This window comes from Myodes glareolus, chromosome X (genome assembly GCF_982192425.1).
Source record: "Myodes glareolus chromosome X, mMyoGla1.1, whole genome shotgun sequence".
Classification (NCBI taxonomy): Eukaryota; Metazoa; Chordata; class Mammalia; order Rodentia; family Cricetidae; genus Myodes; species Myodes glareolus.
The window spans coordinates 117,531,237-117,551,071 of NC_142053.1; the positions used below are offsets into that span (position 1 = coordinate 117,531,237).

The 19,835-nt window shown below is 44.6% G+C and overlaps 1 protein-coding gene across 15 annotated transcripts in view; it reads right to left on the minus strand.

The window, feature by feature from the left end:
• Sh3kbp1 (SH3 domain containing kinase binding protein 1) overlaps positions 1-19,835 on the minus strand; it is a 337,525-nt gene that overhangs the window by 1,367 nt on the left and 316,323 nt on the right. For 8 of the 15 annotated variants that reach the window (XM_085684710.2, XM_085684705.2, XM_085684707.2 and 5 more), the window contains 4 exons: positions 13,545-13,654; positions 9,898-10,026; positions 5,635-5,903; positions 720-783 (listed from right to left, as the gene is read on the minus strand). In XM_085684710.2, the coding sequence (XP_085540836.1) occupies positions 720-783; positions 5,635-5,903; positions 9,898-10,026; positions 13,545-13,654 (572 nt within the window). The remainder of the gene's footprint in view (positions 1-719; positions 784-5,634; positions 5,904-9,897; positions 10,027-13,544; positions 13,655-19,835) is intronic. The other 7 variants (XM_085684713.2, XM_085684711.2, XM_048440701.3 and 4 more) reach the window with 1 other exon arrangement.

Consider the following 19,835-nt stretch of genomic DNA (forward strand, 5'->3'; position numbering starts at 1 on the left):
GCTGTAAGCACCCCCAACAGGATGTGAGCGTTTCCTACCCTCTTCTAAGCATCATGTGCCCTTTGGGAATGATTCCACCACAAGATCTCCACCAGCCGTCGGGACAGGGTTGGATCAGTGGTGGGAGGGGGACAGAGCTCAGATGCCAGGGAAGGACTAACAAGGCCACTGGGGAGAAGGAAAGTGCGGAAGGGAAATGCTAATATGGAGATGGAACCCAGCTAACAACAGAGCCTTCTGTATGCCGTGTCCTCTGGTACTTAGCATGGTGAGGCAGCCTATATTATCCTGTAAACTGGAGGGAATATTTTACAGGTGATATGTTTAAAATAAATTCCAAACTAGAACCCCAACTAGGAGTATGTCGATTCCTTCCTTCCTTCCCCAAGAGTTTTTGGAGCTCAGGTAAAGATAGAATACAAGACTCTATGACTCTGAGACATTCTCATGGCTCCAATCGTGTCCTTTTTCTCTACCCACCCCCCCTTTTCAGACAGGATCTCACTTGGGAGCTCAAAATGCCCATGGGACTCACACTATAGCCCAGGCTTGTCTGGAACCTGTGATCCTCTTTCCTCAACCTCCCCAGTTGCTGGAATTAAAAAGTATGAGCCACCACACCCAACAGCAATCATTTCCTTTCAAGCAGAAGCCCTAAGTTTGGCTCCATTACCAACTGAGCTCAGGCTTCATGGCCAGCAGAGTGCTGAGGGACTTACCTGCAACCGAAGCCGAAGTTTCTTTTCCTCATCCAGCTCTGACAGTAACTGCTTAATCTCGCGTCTGAAAAGCAAATGCCAATGGAATCAAATCGAAGCCCAGAGGTTCCCAATGAGAGATAAGGAAATCTATAATCACTATGAAATCTATCTGACCTTTTTACAAAGAAACTATGGACTAAAATAATTTGTTTTTTATTCCCCCCAGTATGTGTGTGTGCATATGTGTGTGTGTGTGTGTGTGTGCGCGCGCGTGCGTGCGTGCATGCGTATGATGGGGGCAGGGACATGCATTCTACATTGTGTAGAGGTCAGAGAACAACTTTTGTGGAGTTGGTTCTCCTTTATACCTTTATGTGGGTTCCAGAGATTGAAGTCAGGTCATCCCTGACTTACATTGTTGGATGGTATGCTGGTTAAGTTTTTGTAAGCTTGCCACAAGCAAGGGTCATCTGTAAAGAAAGAACTTTTAACTGAGAAAATGCCTCCACTATATTGGCCTCTAGGCAAGTCTGTGGAGTGTTTCTGATTAATGGCTGATGTGGAGAGCCCAGTCCCCTGTGCATGGTGCTACCCCTGGTCAGGTGGGTCCTGGGTCGTATAAGAAAGCAGGATAAGCAAGTCATGGGGAGCAAGCCATTAGGCAACACTCCACCATGATATCTGCCTTAGTTCCTGACTCCAAGTTCCTGCCTTGACTTCCCATAATGATAGACTGTAGCCTATGGTCCAAATAAACCTTTCCTCCTAAGTTAGATCTTGTCATGGTCTTTATCGCAGCAATAGAAAGCTACCTAAGGTGGCAAGCCCCTTTACCCGCTGAACCAGCTCACCTCCCCTAAACATTCTTCCTTTGTACTGTTATTTCTTAAGATTTCTTTTAGACAGAAAGGTTTGCTGTTATTTGGTAAGGAGTCACCAAAATATGTAGCCTTCAAATGTCATGTCTGGAAGGAGAAGATGGGGAAACCAAGGCACAAAGTGGTGGCTTGATTTTCGCAATAACTAGACTCCAGTACCCAGGCTCATAACCTGCCATCTTTCCGCTAACTTCTCTTTTATAACCACTGGGCACCTACAGAACAATTTCATTGTAGTAACTTTTTGCTCATGTTTTTTTCGTGCTCATGTGTATGTGCAAGTCCTTGTGTGTGCATGGGCGTGGGTAGGTCAGAGGTTGATGTCATCAAGTGCCTCCCTAAATTTCTTCCTACCTTACTGCTGGAGGCAGGGTCTCTCACTGAACTCAAAGCTTGCTGATTCAGCTTAGACTGGCTGGCTAGTAAGACCCAAGATCCTCTTGTCTCTGCCTCCCCAGAGTTGGGATTATAGATGCTTTGTACAGGCATGCTTGAGATCTGAACTCAGGTCTTTGTGTTTGTGTGGTAAGCACTTTCTTACTGATCTATCTCCCTAGACCCATGGCAGATATTTTTGCCATTCCATATATACTTCAATTTTCTACAGAATTTATCTTAATAATAGGTCGCTGGTATGTTTTCACTAATTCTTACAAAATCCCACAACTTGACTTTACCTTAAGATGCACTAATTGGACCTTAAATACATGAATTAACAATATAGAAGTGAAGTCTGAAAGAGGGCAAGCATAGGACTTATAGCCTAATGCCTTTTCCAACTCAAAATAATAAAGTTGAATGAAGCGACTCGGTCTGTAAAGCTGGGGCTCTGTTCTTTGGATGCTCTAAACACTGCATTCCCTTTGTTTTGAGGTATTAGATGTGTACATTTGTGAAATGGGATAAAAACTTCAGAAACATTGCAGTAAACATAGTGACAGTACATTTGTTCAACTCTAGATGAATACCATGAGGGTCCCCCATACTTGAGACTATGTCCTAGTACTGCTGTCAACACTCTGGTGACAGCTAGTTATAACCTGACATAAACTAGTTATGATTCATTAGCATAGTTATTTCAACACACATTACACATTCATATCTGTATGGGTACCACTTAGGGCTTAGGAAAGCAGTTGACAATCCCTAAACCAGCAGTCCAACCTCAGGAAAACTTGGCAGGCATGGTCTTAAGTGGGTCGTGGTGTATGAAGAGAAAGTCAGTTGGAGAAAACGGTGTTGAGAAAGCCACTGAGTCTTGAACTAGTGAAAATGGCCATCTGTCTACAAGGAGAAAGGGAGATGGGGCAGTTGGGGGAAATTCAAGGCAGAGCAGGGAGGCGAGCCTGCCTCCAAAAGCTGGGCACATTTGAGGATCGTTGGGACAGACAGAAATTGAATGCTACAGGGAAGGTGATAGATACTAGAGGAGAATGTAGAAGGTCGGCGGGGACTCACTTGGGCAGAAGGGTCAAGCTAAGGAGGCTAGGAGAGGAGGTCTTTGAAGTGAGGGGGGGATTGACACTCAGAGTTACTGATTAAGATGTTGGCTGGGGAAGGAGTATTGTGGCCAGGTAATCGCAGGCTTTAAAGCACAACCACCTGTGAACTCAGATTTGTGAGTGACTCGCAGGCACAGACCCTCTTTTGAATGTAAAGTTCCAAAGTGCTGAATCTAGGTTAAGTCAGGTCCTAATATGGCCCTGTTCAGAAGGCCAGATGTCCTGGAACCATGGATTCATTGTCTTCACAAAAGACAAGTGTTCCCTGGATATAGATGTCCTTTGGGTACCCAAACCTACAGCTTCTAGAGCCATTCAAAGTTTGTTCCTTAGAACCCTTATCCTAGAACTCATTAGATAAAGAGACCTGTGGTTAATGCATTTGCAAAACTGCATATGATTTCTTCTCTATCCTCCCAGGGTGTGGCAAAGACTTCAGAGAAGAAATTAGCTTTGTTTAAAGCAATTATCCCCCAAAGTGTCTGACCACAAAATATTTCAGGGCCTTTTGCCCTTGGAAGGGAGGCAAATTTCTGTCACTGCCAGCCCCAGAAACCCCTCCCACAGGTTACAGGATCTTGGCAGTACCTCTCACCTGCAAGCACCTTCTGAACCAAGGTGGCCAGGTGCCCGGGGGTGGGGGATGTTGACCCACCATGCTGTTCAGTTGCCTGTGAGGTTGCATGATATCCTCTCTGCCAAAGTTCTCTGCTCCTGGTAATTCTAGGTCTTTTTTCAAATTGCTCACGAAATGCTTCCCTGAGAAATACCTCAAGAAAGATCCCTTTCAGAAAGCTAATTGAGCTCTAACTCAGTAATCTGAACCTCAGTTTCTTTAACTACTGCCTACCAGGAATCCTTTACCAGCTTTCTCCCAGTAAATGCAGCATCCCAGCATCCTGGCGTAGGATGCTTCCTTTTTGTCCACAGGCTTTTCTTTCCATTCAAGTGCTCCCTGACGATAAGAGACGTGAAAATATGTATGTGAACATGCGTGAGGAAGGCTCCTGCGCCCCAGGAGGATATCTTCCTGACATAAAAATCTTGGGTCTAAAGATTCCCTACATCTTCTTAATGTATCACAGCCCCTTGACACAAAATACATGTTTTCCCTGCCATCTAAATTAAGTGGCTACATTTTTCCCCTAACACTAAAGGAGCATTAGTGGTATAGATGGTACCATTAAGATGGCTCACAGGTTCAGAGTGTATACTGCTCTTCCAGAGGATGGGAGTTCAGATTCCAGTACCCATGTTGGGTGTCTCAAAGCCATTTGTAACTCCAGTGGTAGAGAATCAGACATCAGATACTTCTGATTTCTCTATGGGCCCTGTATAAACATGCACAGTGCCGGCTCCCCCAAGATAACACAGAACTGAAAATAAAAGCAAAAGAATTCGTATATGCATTGCTATTGTTTGGCTCTTGAATGTCCCCCGAAGATCCACAGGTTAAAGGCCTGACCTCCAGCCCATGCTACTACTAGGAGACTGTGGACTTTCAGGAGCCTAGTAGAAAACATTTAGGTCATTGGGAATAAATAAGGAACATTGGGATTCGTGTCCCTTGCTGTTTCTTTTTTTGCTTCCTGGTTGACAGGAAGTGAGGAAGTTTCCCCCATTACATGCTCCGTGCCATGATATGCTGCCTCAGCACAAAAGCTCAATTTCAATGAACTGAGACCATGAACCAAAGTATTCCCCCTATAATTTGTTTCCATTTTGTGTGTAGGAGTGTTTGTATGCATGTGTATGTGTGTACTACATACATGCCTGATGCCCACAGAGGCCAGAAGAAGGCATTCAATCCCATAAAATTGGAGTTACAGACAATTGCGAGATGCCACGTGGGCGCTAGGAGCTGAAGAACAGCAAGTTCCTCTGTGAGAGCCCCAGGCGCTCATAGCCTCTCTGCTATCTCTGCGGCCCTGAACCTTCCCTTCTTAAAAGTTGATTTTCTCAAAATTCAGAAACAGTGATGGAAAGCTGGTGAGATGGCTGGGAAGATAAAGGTGCTGTGGCTAAGCCTGATGACCCGAGTTCAGTCTCTGAGACCCCCACATTGTGGAAGGAGAGCACCAATTCCCGGAAGCTGCCATCTGTTCACTGGTCTCTCTTTCTCTCTCTCTCTCTCACACACATGCACACATACACACACACACGCGCGCTAAATAAATGTAATTTGAAAGATTTTAAAAAGTTGGTTAATATAGAAATAATATTTTTTAGTGAATTTCCTTTTCTATTTAGCAGTGTGCTGAGACTGCCCTTGCCAATGACTCATTCCTGTATAGCATATAGTCAACCTGTGCTCTTTGGCACAAAGTAGGTGGGACATTTCTTTAAAAATAACAGGATGCAATATAGCATAGGCCTGTTGCAGTTTATACCCACCCCCAGCGGCCCACACCCACTTTCAGCACTGCTGCCACTGTCAGTGTACAGCCTCGCCCACCCTCTGGGCAGAGTGAGGTCCAAGCTTTTCAGAACTAGGCCACGGCTAGCCAGTGGAAAGCCACCTGGAAAGGGCTGCAAAGGGTCCCTGGCACTCACTTCTGCTGGTCCTTCATGCTTTCAATGATGCCCCTCAGCTCCCGGACTTGTGTCCTAAGCTCCTCTACAGCAGCCTGGCTGCTGGCTGCAGGCTCCATCTTTGGTTTTCCTTCTGTGCTGAACAGAGATGGAGAATTGGCTCTGTGTCCAGCTGTTCCCAAAGAGGATGGCATGGGCGAGGATGCCACTGAAGAGAGAGAGGCTGGCCCACTGCTGCCAGCTGCCATGGTCCCTGGCTTGGGTGGCAGGGATGCCTTGTTGTCCGACACCTGTGAAGAGGGAAGGTGGAGAGACTTCAGAGCCTGGGATCTGTGCAGGGGCTGCCTCCCTGTCCTGGCGACTCAAACCAACCTTCAACACCCAAGCCCACACCTGTCTCCACACACTACTCATTTATTCCTTTGCCCACAAGCCATCGGTGGCCAATTTGGTACAGATAGACCACCGACCGCCCAAGGGCTACCTGTATGTATTTTAAATTCCATCTTCTTTCTAGGCAAGACGGTCTCAGATTGGTTTCATATACACCGAGAGGTACAAAGTGGCTTGTCAGGCCCTACAAAGCCTGAAGTAAGCAAGGCATTTTCCTGGCCTCTAGGAGCTTAGAAAGGACGGGGGCACTGGCAGACAGACAAAGCAATACACTGCAGCACAAGGGGGAGGAAGCACAGAGAGTCCCAGAAACACATCAGAGCAGCCACATTTCAGGAAGGAAGGAGCAAGTAGCTAAGCATTCATCTTGTCAAGGGGAGGCTGTTGGAGAAAAAAGCTATAGGAGGAGGGAAGGTTCTAGACAATGGCCTAGAGACCAGGAAGCAAAACACAGTAGTGAGAATCCTGGCTCAGATAAAGGGAGCAGTAATGCTGGCGGCAGGGCGAGAAGGGGATGGTTCAAATGGCTGCATACCCTGCATACCTCATGGGTGCTGTGGAGGATAGAAAGGCCTGAGAGTTGGCAAGCCTGGCACCAGACAGATCTGCCGAGACTCTGGCACCATGTAAGCTAGAAACAGTGAGTATATGATTAGGTGATGACCTAGAATGAAGACTATTTTGGGAGATGTGGGTAAGGCTTGCACATCTAACAAAGGTCATCAGCATCACTCCTGGTACTGGACTGCGGACTGGGTAAAGTCAATGGAGTCTCTGCCCTCCGCTCAGCTTTCCATTGTCAGAGAGATTACGACCTACATAGACTAGAGGGTCAAGAAAGAAACAGCGCCATAGATGGAGAGGGAAGGAACAGGCAGATGTACCTTTCATGGAGGAAGGCCCAGATAATCATTTTAGGTTTTGACTTTTAGAAACCAGAGGGATAACTGACAGGGTATGCCTAGTGGCCAGAGCAAGCAACTAAAATAATAAGCTAGGAAAGGAAGTCATGGGTTTCTATATAAGAGAGATGAGAAGACGCCCAATGGTGGAAGCTGGGTAATTCTAAAATGAAGCAAGAAGAGAAGGAAGAGAGAGCTCTTGACAATTGGGAAGTAGTGAGAGAGGGAATGAAGAAAGGCCAGTGGAAGACCTTGGTTTAGGGGAAGTCCCTAGAGGAAAATCAAGGTTGGATAAGTGAGTCATAGGGGTTGAGAGGAAAATGGAACCCACTTGGTAGTTCAAGTAAGGAGACAGAGATCCAATAGTGAGAGACCAGTTTATGAATGGGCACTGAGCAATATGGCTGACAAAAATAAAGATCCTTTCCACAACCTTGTCTGAGGAAGGAAGAGGGAGGAGAGGGGGTGTGGACTCAGGCAGAAGCTTCATGGGGAGCTAGACTAGAAGAAAGGTTTTATTTGCTTTCACAGATGAGTGAGACTCTGAGCTGCATGAGATGTTAGGGGAGAAGCCCACAGACAGACAGGCTGAAGACGGAAAGGTGGAAAAGGCCTGATGGCGAGGTGTCCCAAGGAAGACACACAGGCTGTGCATTAGTCTTGGATGAGAGGGAGTACAGGTGCCTGGCAGGCGCAGAGGTGAAGCACTAGCAAGGGCAAGTGAGCAGGTAGGCTGATGGGGGTGGGAGGCAAAATGGTGGGATAGGATTTTGGGGAGCAGAGAAGGTGAGTGATAGCGTGGAAGCCAAGGCTGGTGGTGAAGCTTGGCGCAGCAACCATGGGATTTCCTCCAGCAGCAGGCGCTCAGCCGGCCATCCCAGGGAAGGCGCCAAGGAGGGGTTCAGCTGGCACGGTAGCAAGGAGGTAGAGTCTGGATGCAGGCTGTGCTAGAGGCAGAGACTGGGCAGAGTGTGCCAAAAGCAGATGGGCCATCGTTCCCAGTCTTTCTGTTCGTCTTTTCTCTGCCAAGTTACCATTGAGGAAAAGCACTCTCTGCTGCCAGGCAGAGCGCTCCGCCAGTCGGGGCTCTGTTGTTAGGAGGAGTCATAGTAGGAGGCAAGAAGAACCGACATTTACAAAACTCTGATTGTACCCTGGACACCAGATCTATAATGTAAACAGTGATCATATTTCACACACATTGTACCAAGCAGGAAGCTGAGGCTTATAGGGAAAGCTCCTCAAGTCTTAGATCTAATAATCATCAGAGTTGGAATTCAACTCCCCTTTACCAGTTAGATCCTCAGCCAGGTACAGCGTCTATGGCTGATGGAGTCTGAAGATCTGTGCTCTTCTCTTGTTTTCTTTGTTAAGTATAGTATAGTATAGATCCCAGGCTTCATGCCTTCTTCCATTTCCCATACTCTCTTACCTCTCTCTCTCTCAAGACCCACCAGTGCCCATAACTGGCTTCCAGATACTTCCAAGATCAATAGTTTTTTTGCTGTTTTCTGTCTGATGAGCTCTCAGACCAGTCCAGTGCAGCTAAAAAATGTGTTTTTAGTCCCTCACATGGTCTAGGTCATCACACTCCTTGGTCAAATGAGTTCAAGTGGAATTTCTTGAAGGAGTGAAATATACAACCTGACAACTCCAGGGAAGTGAAATAGGCTAATGGGATAGAGCTGTGCAGACCAGAAACATGAAAAGCCACTATTCGCCAGTAGGTGTCACTGTAGAGACATCCCTAGGATGGCCGAGACCAGGAAACTGAAGTTATGCCTATGGACACCAAAAAAACTAAACAACAACAAAACTAGTTTAAATCCAATTTCAGTAAATAGAAAACTCTGAAAAGGAAGAATACCTTGGCTTTGTGGGTAATTAAAATTGATCTGTTTTATAGGATCACGTTTTGCTTACTGTATCAGATTTCAAGAAAAATCCGTAATGCAAACTCTCGAATCTATGAGGAGGAAAATTTATTCCAATCTTCGATTTGTTTGTGCTAATGCGTGCTTCAAATAACTACTGTTTTGTGCTTCTAGACATTAAAATGCTGCTAATGTTCCAAGAAAACAATCCTACTTGAGGTTTTGTTTTTGTTTTTGTTTTTTTAAAATACAAGAAGATGCGGTTTTAAAGTCTCCATTTATTTGTAGGAAGACCTGAGTGTGTATACAATGTTTACTCACCGAAGCTGCATTCAGTAGCTAAATGATGTCCTTTTTGTGGTGGGAATCTTACCCAGGATCTGACACATGCTAGGCAAGTGCTCTTCCACTGAGTTACACTTTCTCTCCCCACCCTCTTCTCTCCATTGGTCTTTGTCTTTGCCCCTCCAATCCCTGTGTGCATAGGGCTCTCTTTCTTGAGAAGGGGAGTGTTCACTATGTTATCAAGGCTGGTCTCCCCAGCAGGTGGGACTATGTCTGTTGACCAGCATAACAATGCTTTCTTTGTTTCTTATATCAAAGTACTTAAATCAGCTTTACCATTCTCTGGGCATGGAGTGAAATTAAAATGCTTTAGATTATAAATTTACATGAATCCAAGTCAATTTTTCTTTAAGAGACCATGTAAGTATAAAATTAAAAATAAATCTTCCAATAATATTTTTTTTGCCAGTTTTGAATATAAAAGAGAAGGTCTATGAGCACAGCTTTTAATGAAGTCTGTCGAGGTGCTCCCCAACTGTTGAAATTGATCAGGTGGCAGAGGTGTCTGAGGGCTCTTTGGCAGATGTACATGTGACAGACATTGTGAAGGGTGTGGACTACAAGAGAAACTGCAAAACAAACACTTGAATGCACAGCTCAGGGACTCTATAACGCGTCGAAGGGATTCTGATGACTACAGCAATCACTACCACTAAAGAAATGACAAACATCCATCCCCACTGTCTGTTTATCTAGCTTGCTTGGTTTCTAACCCATTGTTAGTACATGCATGGAAGGGCAGGGACACCTCACCCTGGCCGCTCACTCACTTGGGATATGGTAACAGTCTTGGAAGTCTTCCTCGACACGTCTAGTCCTCTGTGCGCAAGCGAAATGTGTTCCTCTTTATCTTCTTCGGGACTTGGGGAGTCAAAGATATCGGGGCTTGAAAGGGAGGACTGGATAAAGCCAAAAGAAAATGCCTTCGTCAGAATCATACCTTAGCTGACACAGCTTGGTTAATGTGATGCTGTTTGCTTTCCAAAGCAATCAGCACTTCTATTTGATCTGTCTCCATAACACTGTGAAGCGGAAAGGATGCTCTTATCTTCTTACAACAGATAACCGTATGGCTCCCTAGCAGCAGGACTTGGACCAAGCCCCAAGAAGCTAAACTGGGAGCTGCCCCTGATGCCCATCAATCACTTCAACCATGTAAGCATCTGTTGTATGGCCTTTCCAAGTCTCTCTTTTCTCCAAACATTTGCTACTGTGTGCCTTACGCTGAACTGGTACTGCAGGCTCAATGACCATATGCCATATGTGGTCCCAACCCTTTTGGGGCTAGCAGTGTGGGAGAAAATGACCCATAGTCAATAGGAAACTGCCTCATGTCCTCCTCTCCTTCATCTGTCTCTGCACCCTACTCCTTGACTCCAGAATTACTGCATTTGCTGTACATTGAAGTGCCTTCAAAGATCCATTTGAGAGGAGGGCATTTCTAGAGGCAAGGGACCAAGAGTAATGGGCATTTACATAGCCCCACAGCACAGCCCTGTCCACTAGCATAAGCTCACCTCTCCTTTGGTATCTGCTACTAATCCCTGCCCTTATTACTATGGACAGCAAGCACCATTCTGGAGTGTATTTGCTAAGGTAGACACAGAACGGAAGCATCAATGGGTAAAATACAGTTCGACACCCCAACCCTTTCTGCCTCACTGTGAAATCGCTGTAAACGTCCAAAAGATGGAGGAGTAGGGAGCACGTCACTAGAATTCTCTAGTTCACAAGCAACTCCTTAGCTAGAATGCCTCAAGTTTAGAACAAAACAAATGAAATCAAGAGTCCCTGGTGCAAGGATTCTTTTTTAAATGAAGAGTCTTCAAGAAATATGTTGAAGCGAGCTCAAATTCAGCTTCATTTCTCACTCCTTTGAGTTCTAATCTGGGGTAGATAAATGGTTCTTTTTAGAATTACCATTTGAAAACAATGTAAAAATTATGCTCACAAATACTTTTTCTTCCTTTAATCCTGTTTACCAAGGCAGAAACTTAAAATATTTAGGGGTATTTTTCAGCCAAGGTTTGGCTTCTAGAGGTCTTATTTGTTAATCTTCATTTAATCTGAAAATCCAATTACCTAAAATATGCACCCCCTACACCAAGCTTTTGTAGTAGTAATCTAGGCTTACCTGCTCAACCACTGTGTGAGATAGGGACCTTTTCAAGATTTTATTTAAAAAGCCTCCTTCTACACAACTCATATTGCCTGGGCTCCTATTAGAAGGAAACTGTCCCAGGCCGGGTAATCATAGCCAGTGTTTCTTCAGTTATTCCCCCACTGACCTTTGAGGACTATGTCCTTCTCCACTAATCCCATTTGCTATGAAAACCCCACAGGTGCTAATTTCAAGAGTGAGCGAGAATTTAGTGCGTCCACCCAAATGGGGATGGATAAGCATGAATGGCAAGAATCAGCTCACTATATATCATTAAAGCACCAAGGTATTCTGTTTCACGTCCAAATAAAATCACTTTTTATAAGATGCCAGACATGGAGTCACCAAAGTAAGCTTCGTAAAGGCAGTGACCGTGTAGTTCTCATTACCGTCTGGATCCTTGGTACCCGACACAGTACCCTGTCCACAGGAGGTAGATGTCTCTGAATATATGTTGACCAAGAAATAAACAACTGGGTGTAGCCTAAAATCTGGGTGATGATGAGACACCAAAATTATTTGGTCTCAAAAATAAAACACAAACTTCTCAACATGGGATTTATGAACTAAGGGGAAGTCATTTGAACCACTTAATACTTAATCCTGGAGAGACACAAAGCTCTTTATACCTTGAAAGTTTATGAAAACTTGGAAGGAAAACAAAAATGATGAAGGATTTAAAGAGAAGAGAGAAGTGGCAGGATTGAGAAATCGGAATGCAAACATGGCAAGAAGCAATCAGCTAGGTTGGGTGTATAGGTGCATGTTGGGGTTGCAGAATGTGGACAGGAGAAAGAAAAGAAGGCAAGTTGCCAGAGAATTCTAAAAGAATGTAAAGGAAGCCACTTCTTTAAGTCTTTATCTCCAAAAATGTATCAACACAAAGTTATGTGTGGTTCATATAGGGCAGAAAAACGGGACAATTCAAGCCATACTTCCAGACTCAGTAAATATGCAAGAAAAGGCTTGAAGGAAGTGGCATTCTCTTTTCCTCTAAATGATATGAACACAGGCGAGATTGATGATGAGGCGAAAAGAGAAAAATCTGGAGAAACCTGCAAATGGTTAAATTCCTTGGTGTAGCTGGAGGGAGGTTATAAGGCTTTAGAACTGCAAAGGACAAGGCAATGTGACAGACAGACTGATAACCAGTAGGCAAAACAAATGAACACATACACACTGCTTGTAGAGGGGAAATGACCTCGTGTGTGTGTGTGTGGGGGGGTGAGGTGGCACTGGGGAGTCTGCAACTAACAGCAACAGCAAGACAACATACTTCCCAGTGCCCCACATTCAGAAAACCCAAACCTAACAACATTCATGTCAGTATGGCTTATAGCAAAGACTTGAAGTCATCATCAAAATCCAATAATAAATAGTACACTCACTAGATAAATTCTTATATACTCACACTGTAGAAAGTAGGCAGTCATTAAATTTGTCACTCTGGAAGAATTGGTGATTATTGGAGAGAATGGTGTGCAATTTAAGTTTAGGGGTAGAAGCAAAATTTAAAACAGCATATATTACATGATCCCAGTTTTGAATAAAAAAAATGAAAGTTTTGAAAAAATTTAAGGCTATATACGACAAGAGGCTATAGCAGTTCTTTGCTCTTATGGCAGGACTTGGAAAACTTACTTTCTTCCTTATGTGTCATGTTGCTCAAATTTGGCAAAACAATGAATATAGTAGGTTCATAATAAAAAGTTATTTAAAACTGCCCAGACAAAACCAGCCGTCTTTGGGTTATCATTGAGTCTCTTCTATAGACCGTGTACTTCATAAGCTTAAATACAGCCTCTTGGAGGTCTGTATGGGTTTCTTTGGAGGCCTGCTGATGATGGGGTTTGGGGAGATACAGGCCACTGGCTCCAACTGCATCGTGGCAGATATTTATTGAGTAAAGCTTTGCCTTCTTAGTAGACCAAACTAGGCTCAGTCTCCTTTTCTCTGTTTTGCTTACCAATTTCATTTCAGGTTCAAACAAGAACTGGTCTAGAAAGAGACAGAAGCAAAGTGGGAAACAGGGAGTGCCATTTTGCTGGCAGAAACACAAAGAGCAAACAGAAAGCAATACTGCTCGATTCAAAAGATTTTCCAAGTGTTTTCAGTTGGCAGTATATGTGGCAGCCTCTTTCTCCCCTTCCCTCTTCTGGGGTGTAGAAAAGGCAGCATCTGCTTGAAGAAGAGTCCTTAGCCAGAATCTCCAGTCCTTTTTGCTTTTCAGCTGTAGAGAAGTAAAGAGACACTTACAGATGTGAGCGACTGAGATGGAGGCCGCCTTCCTGTAGCTTTTGGTCTGCTTGTGGTTGGGTGGCTGAGTTTCTCAGTAGATGATACCACAGAGTCAAAACCTTCTAGGTCTAAAACGAAAAGAAACAAGTTTTTTTTTTTTTAAATATTTATTTATTATATATACAATATTCTGTCTGTGTGTACACCTGTAGGCCAGAAGAGGGCACCAGACCTCATTACAGATGGTTGTGAGCCACCATGTGGTTGCTGGGAATTGAACTCAGGACCTTTGGAAGAGCAGCCAATGCTCTTACCTCTGAGCCATCTCTCCAGCCCCAAGAAACAAGTTTTTTTAAGAACAAAAATAAGAAGGAGAAAGGGCCCTTGTTATAAGCACCCTGTCAATCAAGATTATGTTTTATCTTTTACAAAGGCCATTGATACCCTTGGGTCATTCAATAAAGGACTCAAATGGAATGCAATAACCATTTCCTCCTGGCTTAGCAAGCTTAGCATGCTAGTAAGCAAGAGAGAAAAAGCTCTTGCCTTTTTCCCTTTGGCAGTTACATTCATAAATCTTTCAAAAGCTACAGAATAAGGATTAAAGAAGGACTCTTCTCTTTTCCACAAATCTAACCATTCGAATAGACAGGACATTCTTGAAGTCTCGGCACAAAAGACAGTTATCACAAGGTATAACAGCAATGGATATATGAATGCTGTCTCCTGTTGATTCTAAAAAGACAAGATGTCAGAGCTGCCTCATCTATTTGTACTACAACAGTCAGGCCATCAGGTGTCAACGTGTTAGACTAACCTCCTAGGCAAGGGGACCAGGCTCGGATAATGCACTGAGCCTGGCTCTATTCTGTTCTCAGAATCATCTTTCAGTGGTGACATTCTCTCCAGCAGTCGTCTGTCTGTCCATCCATCCATTCACTCCATATTTAAACATCTTAAATATATCACAAAAAAAAATAAGTTCCGGCCTTGAACTCGCAATATTCCTGCCTGAGCCTCTGCATCTCTGGGATTGCTGACATGTATCATCACTTTGAACACTGCTGTTATCTGACAGCCACTCTGTGCCACCCAGGGTAAGAGCTGCTGAGGTGACACCAGTGAATGTGTAGGGATGAGCCTCACCCTCAAAGCGGTTATAACTTAGTGATTGACAATCAGATGAACAGAAAGTCGCGTGTGTCCTCATGTATGAGGAGAAAGGTTTCGGCCTTTACTTTGCCACTGTCGGTGAGCAGGGCAAGGGGTTTCCCCTCTTCTGTGGACTTCTGGGATCTCCAAACCAAGTGTGATGGGAATGAGAGGCTCAGAGGAATGAGCAGTGGGAAGGAACTAGGTACCATTATTCCTGTGATGTGGGAAACACCTTGGAGAATCACACCAAGAGAACTTAGCAGTGGAGGTCTGAGGCTAGTCAGGAGCCAATCAGCATCAAGCACCCAAGAGTGACTCATAAAGGGTCTTACTTCTCCAGATGATTCAGCAGGGAACCAGGAGGATTCTGGGCTGGGGAAGGTACAGTACCATACTGCTAGGACATACTTATTCAGAGCTGACTGGCTGGGCTGGGCTGGCCCCTCTCAGGAGCCTTCCCCTTAAATATTCTGATTTTCCCAACAGGTTCCTCTCTGAGCTCTACCCAGGACTTAGCTCTACCAAGTATGTATTGTCTGAGACAGAAATTCCCTATTACACAGTTGAATTGATGTGAAAAGAGCCATTATGTGACATTAACATATCAATTCATCGTTTTAAAAATCAGGTTTTTAGATACAAAAGTAATACATATTTCATGCATTTTTTATGTGAAATTGTAACCAAAAAGGAAAAAAAAAGAAAGCCAGTGATAATATCAACATATCGAGACAACCACTGTTAGCATTTCAGTATATTTTCGTCCAGGCTTTTTGAAAATAAGACATAACTCATGTTATGTATCATATTGTACTCTGCTTATTTGACTTAACCTTGGATGTCATGTCTTAAAGTTCTTCATACTTTATATAATCTTTGGTGCCACTGCAATTCATCACTTACTCTATTTCCTATTGTAGAATAATTTCTCTTCAAATCATCCCCTCCTATGTTGCTACCATAGGAAAGTGCCACATAAAACATCCCCAGCATGCATTCTCCATGCAGTGCTTACGGCAGATTAGCCAAGGAGATGCGGGGCTGCTGGAGGTGGGGTGGGAAACAGGGTCTCAGCTAGGGCGGTTTGCTGGTCAGGGTAGGCCTGGCTGAGGAGGGCAGGGGGAGCTTCAGGGAGAGGAGCAAGGAGACAAAGCAGAGGATCAGAAGCTTGGCAGACAGCAAAGGGAGGGAGTGGAAGAGAAAGCTGTTAAAGTTCCAAGGAACAAGCCATTGCCAAGGGCCTTGGCTGGGAGATCTCAGGACTGAGCCGCCTGATGTATATCATCACCCTGTCCAGGAAACTGAAACAAGCTCTAGAGGCAAAACCTGCGCAGGGTGAAGTGATTAAAGAACAATTAAAGGCCAATTGACTCTAGTTCTCTGCTGGATAGCCAGAGTTGCTGACTCCTGTCGACAAGTATTTTATAGCGGGGGAGGGGAGACAAGCGAAGGGGACAGAGAGAGTGAAGGATAGAGAGGAGAGAGGGAAAGAGAGTTGGGGGGACATGTATACATGGAGAGGCCAGAGGTTGATGTTGGCTGTCTTACTCAATCACTCTCCACCGTATTTCTTGAGACAGAATCGCTCACCAAACCTGGTGCTCACCAATATGGTTAGTAGCCAGCGCTGGCCAACTGAGCCTCCTGTTCTCACTCCCAGCGCTGAGTTGTACCAGGGGGTTCCCTGGGCGTACATAGCAGAGACGGCTAAGTTTACAGCAGGAAACTTCTGTTTCTATTGCAGGGACCTGAGGCCATGCTATATAGTCCATGCTAACAATATAGCTCATCCCTTCACAGATGGAGGGGGTGGAGAGGATCAAGAGACCCTCACCCAAGATTCTAATTATTCCCTCATATGCCTCCCAGGCCACTGTATGTTATTTGGCCCTAACAATATGTGGCCTCATGGTCCTTGGGAGGTGCTAGAGCAGCAGTTCTCAACCTGCGGATTTTGACACTTTGGGGAAGAACGACTCTTTCACGGGAATCTCCTAAGACCATCGGAAATTTCAGGTATTTACATTACGATTCACAACAGTAACAAAATTACAGTTACAAGGCAGTAATGAAAACAGTTTCATGGTTGGGGTCACAGCATTAGGAAGGGTGAGAAGCACTGCTCTAGAGTATGTAGAGGGCAGAAGATTAATTGAGGAGGAGGTCCATTTATACAGCTATGGAAGGTGAGGTGTTGTAGTGATATTTCATTTGTATTTTAATAAAGATTGCCTGAAGATCAGAGCGTAAAACAGCCAGACTGATCAGCCTTCCAGACCAGACAATGGTGACACACACCTTTAATCCCAGTAGCCACACTAGTTTGCCATAGAAACCGGGTGGTGGTAGGGCACATCTTTAATCCCAGTACTAGAGAGGAATATAAAACTGGAGGAGACAGCTCTCACACAGTCTCATTCGGAGATTCCTAGAGGTAGGATCACCATTTCAGACCGAGGTAGAGGTAAGAGCCAATGACTGGCTGTTTTGCTTTTCTGACCTTTATGTTGAACCCCAGTTCTGTCTCTGGGTTTTTATTAATCGTGCTACAAGATATTTTGGTGGTATGGCTGTTGTGGGGTTGCTCATGCTTCTATAAGTAACCCCTCACCCATGCTGTGTAAGCCCAATAAACTCATTGGTCCCAAGTTGGATTTTGGCAGAATCATATTCTGGTCTTTCTTTGGTGACCTATCTGGGGAAGAACACATTTGTTCATGTCTTCCCCAGGGGAAATTTCATGTAATGGGTGCTAATAAATTATATTCTTAAGATGACTTGGAAGCATGGTGTCCATTGACTATTATTTGGGCTGCCAGGAAGGCAGGGCCTTACCCTCAAAGTCTACCTCGTTCCTAGGAAAAACATGCTTGATATTCTGTTGAGATAAGAAGGAGCAAATGAATGAATGGACTATCTGAAGGAGAACGCCTACTCTGGGAGTATAGCTTCTAAACGTGGCTCTTAGTGGGACACAACATGGCAGCTGCAGGGCAGAAGGCAGCGTTCTGTGCCATGGCAGCAGGGAAAGTGCTTGGCTGGCTCACTTAGCTCTATTGGCTGAGGTTTGTACTAAAAAGACCTAGGCATGTTGGAGCCTGGCCACACTCAGCAAGCATCTCCACGACAGATGGCCAAGAAGTCTGCCTCGTTTCTGTCACTCATCAGTAAGAGGAGGGTCAGAGTCCCTCAGGGGCACCACTTTTAGCCTCTTAATGCACATTTCAGCCAAGTTTAATTTTTACAGTTTTAGCTTATAAAGAACATTCTTTTAAACACTAACTAAACTAAACTGCCATGAAGAAAGATACCCCAATGATGAGGTTACTTGCTGCAAGGAGAAGCTCAGGTTATCCTGGTATGTTTCCAGAGACTGAGAACTGGCACATACTTCTACTTGCTGGCAGGGAAGAAGAGACACTCTTCAATACTGTCACGTAAAATTTCGGTGGCCCAGGGTATGCTCCTCATGACTGTGGCCATGGTAGCTGTGATTAAGGAAGAATTTCCATGACTAACTCATTGTGGTGTGAAGAAAATGTCCTAATTTTCATGGTGGTTTTGAAGTGAATCAGGCTGAAACTTGATATGTGCTTTCTCAGCCTGGCTGGGAAATTTTTCCTCCTAATGAAAAAGGTTTTAATGCCCATAGGCTAGTCCAGAACAATTATGCTGGTTATCACTGAGTTCTTTCGTTCTCTCTCTCTCTCTCTCTCTCTCTCTCTCTCTCTCTCTCTCTCTCTCTGTCTGATTCATAAGGATGAGAGGTTCTTAGCTTTCGTGACAACTGGAAGAGGAACCCTCTGTGGACATATGGGGGTGACTCATGTTGGACACGATGGAGTCAGCTTGGCAAGGGCTGAGCCTCTTCATGGCACCAGGAACTGCCCATTTTCCATAAACTCCAGTCATGCCCTATTTAGCTCAATTAGAACATGCAGCCTCATTTTTCCATGGATGAGAGGAATGGTCCCAGTGACCACAGGTGACCTAAAGCACATCCACTGGAAAATACAGAGGAAAAATAGTCAAAAGTTGGAGCTAGGCCAGCTGTCACTAAAAGAGCTGTGCAGGCTCATGCACGGGCTCTGGTTATTCACTATTGCTGATTCCTCCGCACTTGAGAATGGATGTCTGCTAGGGTTTGAATCTGGACACATCATCATTGTCAGTATCTCCAGAAGCCATCTTGTCTATGTACCCCCCCCCCACACTTATCATTAAGGCTGCTACAGCCTGGAATCCAGGTCCTCTGTCATTCAACAGATTACCACTAGAGAGAAATGTACAAAGGGCCTGAGATGATCTGTCTAGCTAACTCCTTCTGTGTTCTGGAGGACCAACACTGTGACTTGCACCCCAGGGCCTAGGTTGACTGCTCTCCCACTTATGCATGACTCCTACCTCAGCATTCGCCACCCTGTATTGACATTCTATGTTGACTTGCCTGCTTCATTCACCATCCCAGGAAGAAGCTGTGGCTTTGATCTGGCCTACCGTCATTACTGGCTCGTGAATGAGTACTCAAAAATGGGTGTTTAACAGAGTAACAAACAATCTTGCTAGCCTTGTTTTCCAGACAGAAAAGGGAAGAAGGGAAGGGGATGAATTACTTGACTCATCAGCTTCATAGGACTATTTTTCCATGATGAGAGGCTGTGTGATTTAAAGCCCGCAGGTGGAATTTTGTTTTCATGTGCTATTAATGAATTTGCAAGATTTGAGAACAGGGATCTAGGAGCAAGGTTGGCAGTCCGAACTCACTTCTTTTGTTTTATAAGGCTTAGATGGGAAAACTCCAAGACCACAGGGCTGCAGACACTTTCTTTGCAATGAAGCAACATCAAAAGCCACGGTGGGAAGAAGGAACTCTTACCACACACATCAGCACGTCAGCCATTCGATGGCTGTGGAAAATCTTCTGTGCAAATTGCAAATAGGGGCCCATTTTTAGAGCTCAAATAAAAACCCATGGCAGCAGAGTCACCAATGGAAAAAGGAGCAGTGATTAGCACCTGCATCTCCCGAATCCATAAAGAGAGAACAGATTGGCTGCTTTGTTTCCATTCATAGTCTAGGTGTGAGGTTCACACGGCACAGCTGCCAAGAGGATACATGTTTTAAACACATTTGCCAATACTCCACCAAAACCAC